The sequence below is a fragment of the Prionailurus bengalensis genome, chromosome A3 (genome assembly GCF_016509475.1).
Source record: "Prionailurus bengalensis isolate Pbe53 chromosome A3, Fcat_Pben_1.1_paternal_pri, whole genome shotgun sequence".
NCBI classification, from domain to species: domain Eukaryota; kingdom Metazoa; phylum Chordata; class Mammalia; order Carnivora; family Felidae; genus Prionailurus; species Prionailurus bengalensis.
In genome coordinates this window covers 66,136,806-66,149,424 of record NC_057354.1, presented here as the reverse complement: position 1 = coordinate 66,149,424, position 12,619 = coordinate 66,136,806, and the positions used below count along the sequence as shown (strand labels likewise).

General features: G+C 51.5%; 1 protein-coding gene across 3 annotated transcripts in view; it reads right to left on the bottom strand.

The window, feature by feature from the left end:
• Positions 1-12,619, bottom strand: part of RHOQ (ras homolog family member Q) — a 37,964-nt gene extending 25,345 nt beyond the window's left edge. The window contains exons 1-2 of one of the 3 annotated variants that reach the window (XM_043603315.1): positions 12,047-12,619; positions 11,428-11,486 (exon numbers count right to left, since the gene is read on the bottom strand). In XM_043603315.1, the coding sequence (XP_043459250.1) occupies positions 11,428-11,486; positions 12,047-12,188 (201 nt within the window). In that variant the 5' untranslated portion in view covers positions 12,189-12,619. The remainder of the gene's footprint in view (positions 1-11,427; positions 11,487-12,046) is intronic. The other 2 variants (XM_043603316.1, XM_043603314.1) reach the window with 2 other exon arrangements.

The window sequence follows — 12,619 nt, the reverse complement described above, 5'->3', positions numbered from 1 at the left end:
ACTTTTAACAGAGTGCCACAGAACACTCTGGAGGGACGCCTGACATAAAACACACTCGAGGACTCCTATAGATCCACACTTGCCAGAGTACCCGTTCACATCCTGGTCAATATCTTAACCAAATAGACCCAGCAGCTTTTCTGCTAATGAACACTATGAGTTAAGAAATGAGTTCTGTTATGCTTAAATGGGCGATGCTTTAAAATGACCACCTATAATCTGATTTTAAAGACCTTCAATGATGTCCAGACAGATCAGAATCCCCTTTAAAACAAGCTGATAAGAAAGCTAACGTGGAGGGGACGTCAACTCATCAGAAAGGTTCTTTCCACAATAATCTTTCCGACAGATTCCCCTAAATCCCACACTCACCTGGCTCCTATGGGATCCCCCAACCTTGTGCTAAATGCTAGGCACCACATGCAGTCCCCTTCTGGGGGCTTACAATCTGGGTGCTGAGTGAAGATTTATTCATGAGTAAGACCAAACGCTAGACTGTGGCCAATACACAATTTCTCAGTTGAAATTCAAAGAAGAGGTTCAACTGCAAGATGGCTGGAGTCACAGAGGAAGAGGTCACAGGATGCCTCAGTCTCAGAAGGACCCTCTCACTTTCTGCAGGCTTGACAAAGACCTGAACCCCCACCTCCCACCCCACTCTGAAGGAAGAAGGGATCCTGCCACCTCTCTCCTCTGTTCCCCCTCACATCAGCCCCTTCTCCATCCCTCCAGAGCCAGAGCCTGCTAAAGACACCTTAAGGTAATAAATGCGAGCCCTGAACCAGCTCACTGGGGAGGACAGCCCTTTGAAAAGTAAGCTGGGATAAATGGAATTTTAATTGAACCAGACAATCAGGAGTAAATGTTCTCTCTCACTGGCAGCTCTTAGAGGGGGCATGCTTTGAGCCAACACATTTATAATCCCAATCATTATGCCACTTGACAGAGGATGTTTTTTCTATATTGGAACAAGTTTGGAAAAAAAGAGAGGGAGGGAGGGAGGGGAAGGAGGGAAAGAAGGAAGGAAGGAAGGAAGGAAGGAAGGAAGGAAGGAAGGAAGGAAGGAAGTGGGAAGGGCCAGTCAGGAGAATGGAAGAGGACACTAGCACAGAAAGCTTTGGTCAGCCAGAGTAATTACTGCCGACATGCATGTTTGAGTAACAGCCCTTCCTCCAACCGCTCCTGGTGACCTGCCTGGGGAGTTTTGATACATAAGGACGTCATAGCTCATCTGTTGCTCTGGAACTAATTTAGCACAAACCAAACTGGCATGGTCCTCAGGGGCAGGTCTGTCACCACCCAGACTGCTAACCTCAGCCACAGTGAACAGAGCAAGGCTCAGGCCCCAATCTGTCTAGCTGCTTAAAATAGAGGAGAAAAGAATGCCTTGGCACTTAGACCTCATCAAAGAATACCAATGGAGTCTACTATGTGCACAGCCCTGGGCCAGAAAGCACATCAATGCAGCCAAGGGCAGCTTAGGAAGTTCTGCTTCAATTTTCTCCTGATAGTGCCCTTGGTCCCACCTCCACCAGATGAGCTAAGTAGGGAGCTTCCAAATATGGAGAGTCCCAACCATGTGTAAAGAACTAGAAACAGGGTGTATGGAGGTGGGTTTGCTGGGGTGGGGGGGTTAAAAAGTGAATAAATTATGTTCCCTGCACCCCAGGGACAGTGTATAAGGTATAAGGTAGAGGTGCACATGTGTGGTATCTGTGTGCACCTGTTATGTGTGTGCAGTGTGTATGCGTATAGTATGTGTGTACATACGTAGGGGGTGTGTGCATGTGTCTGGTGTGTGCGTGGTGTGCGTATGTGTATGGTATATGTGTGGTGTGAGGGGGAGTGTGGGGGGCAGCAGAATGAGGGGGAGTGTGCGGGAGGATGGAGGGAAGGGGAGGGTGGAGGGGAGTGACTTGGTATGAGGAGATAGTACACAAATACTCATTAACTCAGTGGTTCTGACCTCTCAGTCCATGTCAGAATCACCTGGAGGGTCTGTTTTAACAGAGATGTCCCTGAATTTCTGATTCGGGAGGTCTGGGTTGGAGCCCAAGAACCTGGATTTCTAACACGTTCCTAGGAGACGTCTTTTGGTTCGAGGAGCACATTTGAGAACCAGTGCGGTAATTCAAACTTTTGCTGAGCATCTAGTACACGTAAGAATCCAGTCTGAGCACTTTCTCCACCTATAATTTGACCTGGAGAACCCCTACTGAGCTTAGCTCTTAGGAGCCGTTCATCTCCTATGGACAGAACCTGGCCCCCTCTGGCCCCCAATGAACGGGCACCGGTTCCCCTCCCATCAGGCAGTGTTGGCCCTACCCCTTGGCTGAACTGCTCGGCCTCTCCGGTAAGGCCTGCCCTTACCACAGGACCCTGCCCAGATGTGATACTCGGGGAAAGTTTGCCGACTGACTGCATGAATGTTGTCATTGCATCCTGACAGCCACAGCGGCTGCAGCACTGGCTGGAGGATCCGGGGGTTCGGGCAGATGTGCTGTCAATGGGGACAGCTCAGGAAGGTGAGCAAAATGAGCAGCAGGTGGGAGAGGCAGTCTTAGGTTGTAAACAGGGAATATTCAGTTGTAAATGGGACACACAGATTTGAAACTGTTTCAGTTGGAGAGTTTCCACCTACAGGGAGAAAAGAAAGGCCTAGGGCAGCCCCTATGGGACAGAAAAAGCACCTTTGCAGGTCACAGTTGCCCTGCCCAGCAGTCCAGCCCACAAACACCAAGTTCCTGCCAAGTCAAGGCTAGCAGGCAGAACAGGACACGAGGAGGGGGGGGGGGGGGGAGGTTCTGAGTCCTCCTGGAGGAGAGTCAACTTAAGTCAGCAGAGAACTTTCCCAGCCCCACTTCCGGGGCAGAGGCTACACCCGTATGCAAATAGCACCAAGGTCCTTTCACACCCTCACCTGTACCACCTAGGAGGAGGCTCTTTTTTAAAAAATAAAAATTTTTTAATGTTTTTATTTATTTTTGAAGGAGAGACAGAGCATGAGCGAGGGAAGGGCAGAGAGAGAAAGAGAGGGAGACACGGAATTCGAAGCAGGCTCCAGGCTCTGAGCTGTCAGCACAGAGCCCAACGCGGGACTGGAACTCCCGAAATGTGATATCATGACCTGAGCAGAGGCTGGACGCTAAACCGGCAGAGCCACCCAGGCACCCCGAGGGATGGGGGGGCTCTTTTTAAGCTAGAGTGTAGGTAAATGAACAAATTAACAAAACACCCTAACCTTCTAGGGGGCAGTATTTACAAGAGCCATTTTAGCGGCAACCCTCCTCTTCCACTTATAGCCACACATTTTACCAGCTCTTCTAGCGAAAAGCAACACACCCCAGGGGCACCTGGGTGGCTCAGTGGGTCAAGCATCTGACTTCAGGTCAGGATCCCACAGCTCATGAATTCAAGCCCTACGTCCAGCTCCTCGCTGACTGTGCGGAGCCTGCTTGGGATTCTCCCTCTCCCTCTCCCACTCTCTGCCCCTCCCACATGCAGAAGCACAGGCGCGCACTCTCTCAAAATAAATAAACAAACTTTGGAAAAAATAGAAAAGCGACTGCACGCAGAATGTACTTTTCACATGAAACATTCAACAACAGAATATATGCAATGTAAAAGAGACATTTCACACCATCATGCTGATTAGCATGGGTAATTTAATGTAAAGAACCCAAGGCTTGGAGTGGGACAGCTTGCCCTGGAATCTTGCTGTTGCCTGTCACCAGCTTTGTGGCCTGGAACAAGCCATCATCTCTCTGAACCCACAAAATGAGGCACACGCCACTTACTTCCTTAATTCACAGAGCAGGTGAGAGGCCTCTGGGAGGTACCAAATGCAACATGCTTTGTGCTCTGTAAAAATGTCACTCAGTGAAGAGTGTGTCGTTATTAAACCCCAAATTCTATCCTGAGTCTGGGCGGGGCTGGCAAGTCTGCTGATTGGGAGAGAGGCGGCTGGTTCCCTACTCCCACCAGTCACTTGAAAAGAAACCGTGACAACAATAAAGTCCCTTCCCCCTACTCTGGTGTTCTTTCTATTAAAATCAACAAGCAACACAGCACCAGATTAATTATCTCTCTAATTACTGAGTTGTCGGTTACCCAGTGAAAAACTCCATAATTTAGTTATCAGCCCTGCTCTACAAGTTGACAATGATACCAGGGATCTGGGGTCCACAGAGACACATTTGGGACATCCCCCCACGCCTGTGCTCCCCATGCTCTTCCTCCTCACTCAGAATATGAGCTCCCCATGACCCTCTGCCTGCATGACCTCATTTAATCCAAGGCTCCCCAAGCTTTCATTCATGGGACAGAGAAGAGATTATGTGTTCTGCACACGGTGGGGTGGAAGGGCCTTGAGTGAAGTGACTGAGGTTGAACAGCCCAAGCCCAGGGCTGCCTGTTGGCCTTACCCCAATGCCTTGAGCCTAGGAGCGGGGAAGCTCGGATTTGATCCAAAGACTCCACAAGGAGATGCAACTATAGTCCCCATTTTACAGATGAGGAAAACTGAGGTTCCGACAGGTCAAGACCCTTGCTTGGAAGGGGCCCTAGCAGAGTAACATGGGGGCCCACAGAAGTCACCAGTAGAATACTCTACTCTCTCTCACTTCCTCCTGCAAGCCTACATCTTCCACAGAGCTTATCCCCATCACCTCTTCTCAGCTGGGACCATGCAACACTCAGTTTCACAGGATGACTTTTCCCAGCTGCATAGGCAGACCTTTCAGAGATCTGACCCCTCCTTTCTTCCCCCACAGAAGAGCAGAACACAGAGCAGGCACTGCACCAACTCCACTGAACCGAACCGGTGTGGAGCCCCCAAAGCTGGTCTGGACCGTCATTCCCAGCAGGGGTCTGGTACTCAGTCCATGGTGGCTGAGAGTGACCAGGGTGATCCCATACACCATCTCTAATCCTTACGGCAACCCTGTGAAGCAGACATTATCTCCCCAGTGGGCAGGGAGGGAAGAGCCAGCGGACCAGAGAAAAGGAGCTGGGATTCAGATTTGGTCTGGAGAATCCAAAACCCACCCTTTCACAGCCAAGCTGCCTTCTCCTCAGAAGCTCTAGCTGTGAAAGGCCTCAGGGAAGTTGCAAAGGCCTGAGACTGAGAGACAGTATTGGGAGACAGGCCCGCCGGTGACCACAAAGCCCCCAGGCTCTAGGTGGGGGTATAACTGATGCCTGCTGCACACCTCCATGCTATACCTCCTTTGAACTTTGGAGACTTCTGTATTAAATAAAACTTTTCTCCAAGAAACCGGTTGTGCCTGAAGCTATCATCTAAGGGCTATCGCCTTAGTCTTTGGTTAACCTTTTAGCGGAAAGGAGTTGAAGCCAAATTAAGGATCGACTCAACCTGAGAAGTATTTGTTGTACCCCTTCCATGCCCCAGGCACCAGACTAAGTGCTGGAAACGTGCTGGAGAAAAAGAAGGACAAGGCTCTAGGTCCTCAGGGAGCTCAGAGAAAGCAGGAACCGGCCCCAGAGGGGATCTACTCAGGGAACCCGGGAGAGCTCCCATGAACCGTCCACAGCTACCTAAGCTCCTCGGAGGGCCTCCCCCACTCGCTCCCACGTTTCCTTGCTTCCACTTCCTTGCTTCCTTGTACGAAGCAGCTGCCTGCCAGAAAGTAAAAGAGGAACAGCAAACTGCTGAGGGCAAGGAAAGAGGCTCCTGGATCGTGGCTTGCCAAATTAGGGCAAAACCAAGCCCCTCCGAGGGAAAGGAAATCCAGCTGAGACTCAAAAACTTTAGCTTTTAAAGACCTGTGTGGTCCTCGGTTTTCTTTCTTTGTAACTGCTTCCCTTCCCTCCAACTTGCAGTTTGCTATTCTGTATCTGAGACCTCTTGGTAGTAGTGCCCGCGGCTGCCAACATATGTGTCACTGCTAGAAACTGATACCCCCGTGGAAAGCTGCTTTGTTTTGTCCTATTTTAATGCCGTTAGGTCTCCTCTCCTGAAACCCCGAATTCCACAACAAAACCGCAAACACCCAGTTTGCCCTAAGGCCCCTGACCCATGAGCTGTAAAACAATGCTTCCTACCTTTTTCGTATCCTGGCACGCACAGAAATGACGACATATGCTCAGGCCCCTTGAGGCTGCACAAGGAGCCGCGAAGATGGGATCTGAACACACCTATGACACTCACTTCTGCTACACCTGCTGGGAAGCTTTGGTTCCCAGAGCGTAAATGGCAGTAAACCTCAAGAAAACCATGAGAGAAGTGGAGGAGCCAGCCAGATCAGATGGCCAGGAAGGGGACAGGGCTCACCTGCACACAGACAAACCATTCAGAACTGATGCAGACTGCCCCCGCCCTGAGGCTCCTGCTTGCGGGACCACGGTCGGAGCTAACATATCCCAAACCCACATCACAGTGAGAAGAAAGGGAGCACAGGACATTCAGTCACTGCAGAGGCTTTGGAGCCAAGAGAGGCCATCCACCTTCCCAATGCAGAGGAGGAAACCAGCATTCAGTGTAATGTGGTGCAGGCTGCAGATATAAATAGCTTCTGAAAAGGTTAGGAAAAACGCCCAGACGACAAATCTACAGTAGGTTACTAAGGGAAATCGGGATGTTTAGTGCCAGCAGCTCACCTGTTGAAGCTGGACTGGGGAGGAACTCCATGGCTTCTCCCAGACTCTGCTCCCCAGGCCCTTCAAGGACGCGGTGAGGGGCTGCTGACACCCGGAGCCTGCGGAATGCAGGCAGGTGTTTCCCGAGCCCTCCTGATGCTCCCCGCAGGCCCCCTCCAAAGTAAGGAAAACCTTTTTCCTAATTACATCTCTGTCCAGTTTCCATTCGCCTACTCACTCTCAATTTCCTCATCTGGCAAAAGTGTACCTCCGCAGGTACTGTGAGGATGCCTGCCTGAAGGTAGGAGGAGCCTGAGGTGGCAACACCCCCCCCAACCCCGCCCCGTGGCCCCTTCCCATTATATTAGGCCCTTAGGTGCTGCCCCATGAAACACACAGAAGTCAGGGCATTCCAAGGCTGCCTCCCCTGGAGATTCCCTTCTGGAGGGAAAGTACTTCCCTGGTTACCCAGAGGGCTTGGAGGTCAGCCACAGCTGCTGGGCTACGTCAAGTAAGAAACAGATCTCACTTGTCACTGAAAAGCCAACCCCAGGGACTAAGTTAAGGGTATTTATGGCTCTCATGTATGCATCCTTGAACCTGTGTGTGTTTCAGTGAACAGACATAGCAACAGCACACCCAAAAGCATGCATATGGACTTCCACATACTGAGGCAGTGTCTAAATCTGGAACTTTAGGGAGCCCAAAAGCACCCCCAACACACACCCTCCTGAGTGTGGGTATTCCGAGACCTGGGATAAACTGGGCGCCAGTCCTTCCCTCTTTAGGGTATCAAGTTCTGCCTTCCTGCCAAGGATTAAGAGATCAGCCAGGAGCCCACAGCTCAAGAGCAGCTTGCCAGGCAGCTCCCCACCAGCTCATCTGCACAGAGAGTGAGAGCTCTTGCCACCTCCCCTGTGCTCCAAACAGTACGGGGGCAGGAGGGAAAATACTGCCTCTCCAGTCCCACCCTGAGTGGACAAGAGGGCTGCTGCAGAGCCTACCCTGAAGTCCTGAAAGCTGGGCAAGAAAGGAGAAGCTGCAGAGACTCCCAGGCCGGAAGCCAGACCCCTCTACAAGGCCCCAGCGAGGAGGAAGGCACCACTGCCCTCAACTTCCACTCCAAAACGCTGGGCAGTCAAAGCATCAGGGATGCTCCTGGGCCACCCAGGGGCTTGGCCGAGAGAGGCGGCTTCCCCTCTGGTGTGGGGGACATTGAGGGATGTGCCCAGGCAGAGCCCATGATAGGGACTAAAGCTGCCCAAAACACTCACATTCCTACTCATTCATTCTCTCCCTCAACCTACGCTCCACCCCCCCAACCCCCCCTCCCCACCTCCACTCTCGACCAATAGTGGTAGAGGGCAAGGGGGAAGCAGACTCCTCCGGAAGGCAAAAGGTCATCTACTATGGTCATCTCTTCTGTTCCCTAGTATGTAAACTGGGTGAATGTTACCTATGGTTTTGAACTTGACTGGGGTCAAAGAGGAGACCAAGAATAAGCACATAAACTTTAAGTTCCAACCTAAGGGAGGCCCTTATTGCTGTTATTCAAATACAACGAGTGAACATTCTGGGAGAGCATTTTGGAGAGAAAGCGATGCTTTCCAGTCCCGTGCACTTCCTCCTCAACGCTTCTTACCTCCCAAAGTAGAATCAACTGAAACCTACATACCCCACTTGTCTCTCGAAGTGTGCACTGAACTCTTAGTTTTTCTAAGTTTCTCTTACATTACTGGGGATACAGGCTCTGAGAAAGAAAGGAAATCATCTGATACAACAGGGCATTTAGAGCAGGGAACACTGGACTGTGTCCATGGGTCCAGTGATGGGGACTGTGGGAATCAGGAAGTACAAAGCTGGCTCCACACCTCCAGTGAAAAGGTTCTAGGATCTGGAATCTAGTGGAATTTCTATCATCAACTCCAAACACAATACACTATCCTCTTCCACCTGTGACCCCCCTTGTCCCAACAAAACTGACCAGGGTGCAGTACAATAATTTCTTGTAATATTTATACTCATCTACTATGAGGGAAGAACAGTGTCAGCTGTTTTCACATACATTGAACAGTTTAAGCCAGTTTACAGCACTGCAGCATAGATTCTAATTGTCCACATATTTTACTACATCACAAAGGTTAAATACAGCTAGAATCGCACGACTAGTACAGTAAGACGGAGATATGAGCCCAGGTCTCCTTGGTTCGAAAGCCCGTGGGCTTTCCTCTGCTGTCTGTAAAGCTTAAACGCGGATGTATATGTGTGTATGCATGTCTATGTGTTTACTTATTGTAAACATGGCTTCATAGAGGCATCGCATCTTAATGACAACACAGGAATCTCCTATGTAACACACATGAACAGATATCTGGTTCAGACACTTCTACTTATCCTATCATCAGCCATGGCAGAGCCCTATCTTAAACTTATTCTTTTGTAGTCCCCAGGTGCTTGGCATAGTGCTAAGGTAGACAATGGGCACTCCTCACTTAATCTCATTGATAATTACATTGCTAAGATTGCTTATTAGTAATAAACCCTTAAATGCTGAAAGATGAATTATCACTAACTTTGATCTAAAAGGAAAAGTTCCAGACACTGGCAAAAACACCAAGGGGGCCTAAAACGCATCTTGGCCGATAGAGTAGGTGTCCGACCGCTGGGTAAAAACAGTAACATCTGAACCTTACTAATAGTTTGGTCCCACTTGGTATTGTATCTTACAATCTCCATAGGAAACAGCAATCACGATGACTTATGGGAAGCCCTGGTTTTGTGAGTGGGTCCAACTTCAGGTGATTCTTTGGATCTGGGTTCTCTCCTCTGCAGCGGTTGCATACGACCCCCACTCAGAGAATGGCCATCAAGATTCCAGGTGTGTCTATAGACACACAAGGAATCCAATCAACCCAGGTAGCATCTCAGCCTCTCCTGTTGCTCTCTGTGTGTATAACCACCTCAAACTGGGGCAAATTCAGACCCGTGCCCTAATCCCAGCAATACCCGTCAGTAGCTGTGCAACCTTAAGTCAGCTACCTAGCTTCTCGGAATCCCAGTTTCCTCATCTGCAAAGATAGAATATCACTTATCTCATGGGGTTGTTTTGTGGAGAAAATAAAAAGATATTTGCATGTGGCTGTCCCATGCCCAATATGTCGAAGGAACTCAGTAAATATTAGTTGGGTCTAAAGGTGCACAGAACAGGTCTGACATACATACATCCTGTTGAACAGGGCTTGTGGTCAAACAAATGGTCATGGTGACAAGTTAAATGAGAAAAGGGAAGAGGTGCTAGTGAGAGAAGTTAAAATTAGAGACGATGTTTAAAAACCTCTCTCCTTTCAACCAGTAATTTCAACCTGTTATTTATCTACTCTGTTGCTCAAAAGTTGGTCTTACTTAACTGACAGAGTTCTGCCTCTTGCCCTCCATACGTTCTGACAGAATAAGTAACAACTACAATACAATAGGGCAGGCATCCAAAAGGGGCCCTGGAAAGCTAAGAACTGGTTGTACTGACTTAGGACGGTCTGGTGAAAGGGGACAGCCTCTGGCACCTTGCACTGCCAACAGTTTCTCTATCCTCGGATGCTCCTCTAACTTAACAGTTTGGAAACCAGAAGCCACATCAAAACACTCTCAATAAAACATTTTTCAGACTCTAACCTGGTACCACAATTCTGAAATCCGAATCTAGAAAAGCTACAAAGAATAGCTCCCCTTTATTGAGCACCTGTGTGTGCCAGACTCAGTGCTAAGCATCTGGCATATATTACATGAACAGGAATTTTTTCTAACATTTTATAGAAAAGGAAACTGTACTACCAGACATCCTCCAAAGCACTCTCTAAGCCCCTCAGCTGTTCACATGGCCTCAACGACTCAAGTCTGGATGACACGTGGAAATTTCTGCCCAAGGCTTCATGTCTAATCACAGGGCTGGATTCTACAAAACTTCATTACACACAATCATCCCAGCCCCACAGCAAAAGTGGGTCTGGGAAGAGGGTGGCTGGGACAGAGACAGGGAGGAGACTTTAATCCTTTAGGAGCCACCTCTGATTTGCTAATGGTCAGAGGCTGCCAGGAGGAGTGTGCATTTTCTTTCTGCACAATAATCTCTCCCAAAGAAAACCTAAACAAAGTCACCTGGCCTTCCTAAGGAAGAAAAAAAAAGCTCTTCCTCCAAGATTCATACTGAACTCCTAACCCTTCCTCTTCCTCCTTACCCCAGGGAGTGGCTGAATGGTTGTTGTTTCTTTTCTTTTTTTTCCCTATGGTCCTCTGGTAACACCACAAATTACGTTTGCAGGGACTCGAGTCCCAGAGTGCAATGATGTTGTAATAAACATAACCAGGACCAAATGCCTTCCCATCATATTAGATGATGCCATTTCGCACCAATCAGGTTCCTCGGGCAGGCAGACCACTCTCCAATGAGGGACCAGACAGAGGCTGTGAGGGGGAGACCTGGTCATCTGCAACTAAAAATAAGGGCGCTTCATGATTGGCCGCTGCCACTTTGCAACAGGAGTTGGGACCCACACACCAGGCACCATACAGAAAGCACACACAGGCAAAAACTTTCACAGCACAGGGGTTCACATGGGGTGGGCTGGGCTAGGTTTGTTGTTGCGTTGTGTGTGCTTGCCTGTGTTTCTCCTTTTCCTAATTTGCTGACTTGAAAAAAGAAATAAAGATTTGATCCAGAGGGGCCCCTCGCAGACACACCCTCCCTCTTCAACACCTCAGTTTCCAAAGGCCATTTGCAGCCACCCTGAATTGAGGAAAGGCAAGGGGATGTCGGCCAGGGGCCAAGACACTCACCTGTCCCGCCGTGTCATAGAGTCCCAGGAGGTACTGCTTGCCCCCTACGGTGACGCTGACTGCAAGGGCAGAAACGGGGGTGGGGAGAGAAGTTCAATTATCTAGGGTCTGGGGCAACCTCGCACCCCACGTGGACTCTTTTATCTCAACCCAGCCGGAGGCATGCGGCGCTCTCGGGGAGATGTCACCCCTTTTCCCTTGTGCCCTGTTAAGTGGTGTGAGGCCAGCGTGTGATGTGATCCCCGCTGCCCACTCTCTTCTCCCAAGTCCCGTAGCCACGTCTCGCCCGGTGCCCTAAGTACTTCCCCCGGGGGTTTGGGGCAGTAGGGAGGAGGCTGTGGGAAGGTCATGGAGGTCGGCCCAGGGCGTCCGGGGATTGGGAAGTGCGGTGAGCTGGGACTGGGCCGGGGGTGGGGAGGAGTAGAAGAGGGGTCTACCGAGCCGGCGACTGGGAGCGCCGGAGGGGAGGTCTGGGGGTGGGGCCGGGCGCCCGGTAGAGGGCAAGGCGGGGGAGGGGTGGGGAGCGCGCTCGGGGGAGGCGGCGAGGGGGCTCCGCCAAAGTTGCTCCAAAGTTCCCGGCCCGGGGAGCGGCCCCTTAGTCAGCAGTTCCGAGGCTTACCTGCGTAGTGGTCGAAGACGGTGGGCACGTACTCCTCCGGGAAGGCGTCGTTGGCATAGCTCATGAGTAGGCACGTCTTGCCCACCGCCCCGTCGCCGACCACCACGCACTTGAGCATCAGCGCGCCGGGCCCGTGAGCCATGCTGCGGCCGGCCGGCCTCCGGGCATGGTCCCCCCGGAGCTCCCGCCCCGGCCCCGGGCTCAGCCCCAGCCCGCCTGGGGGGTCCGCCTCCGCCGCCGCTCCGCGCAGCAGGGCCGCCCCCCCGGCCCCATGCAGCGGCTCCCCCCGCCCGAGGGGAGGGGGCGGCGGGCACGGGGCTCTGCCGCCGCCTCGGTCGCTGCCCGGATCCCCGCCCGGGCCCCGGTCGCCGCGCCCGCCCGCTGCCCCCGCCGCTCGGCGCCCTCTCCCCGGCCCGGCCTCCCCAGGAGGATCCGCTGGATCATAAGACTGGCCGGCCCCAGGGGAGACGGTAACTTCGGGGAGGGCAGTGGAGGGGAGGGGCCAGGCGGCTCTCCCCGCCCCGCGCGGGTCCGGGCCCCCTCCCAGCTGGGCCCCGGAGGAGGGCGGGCCCA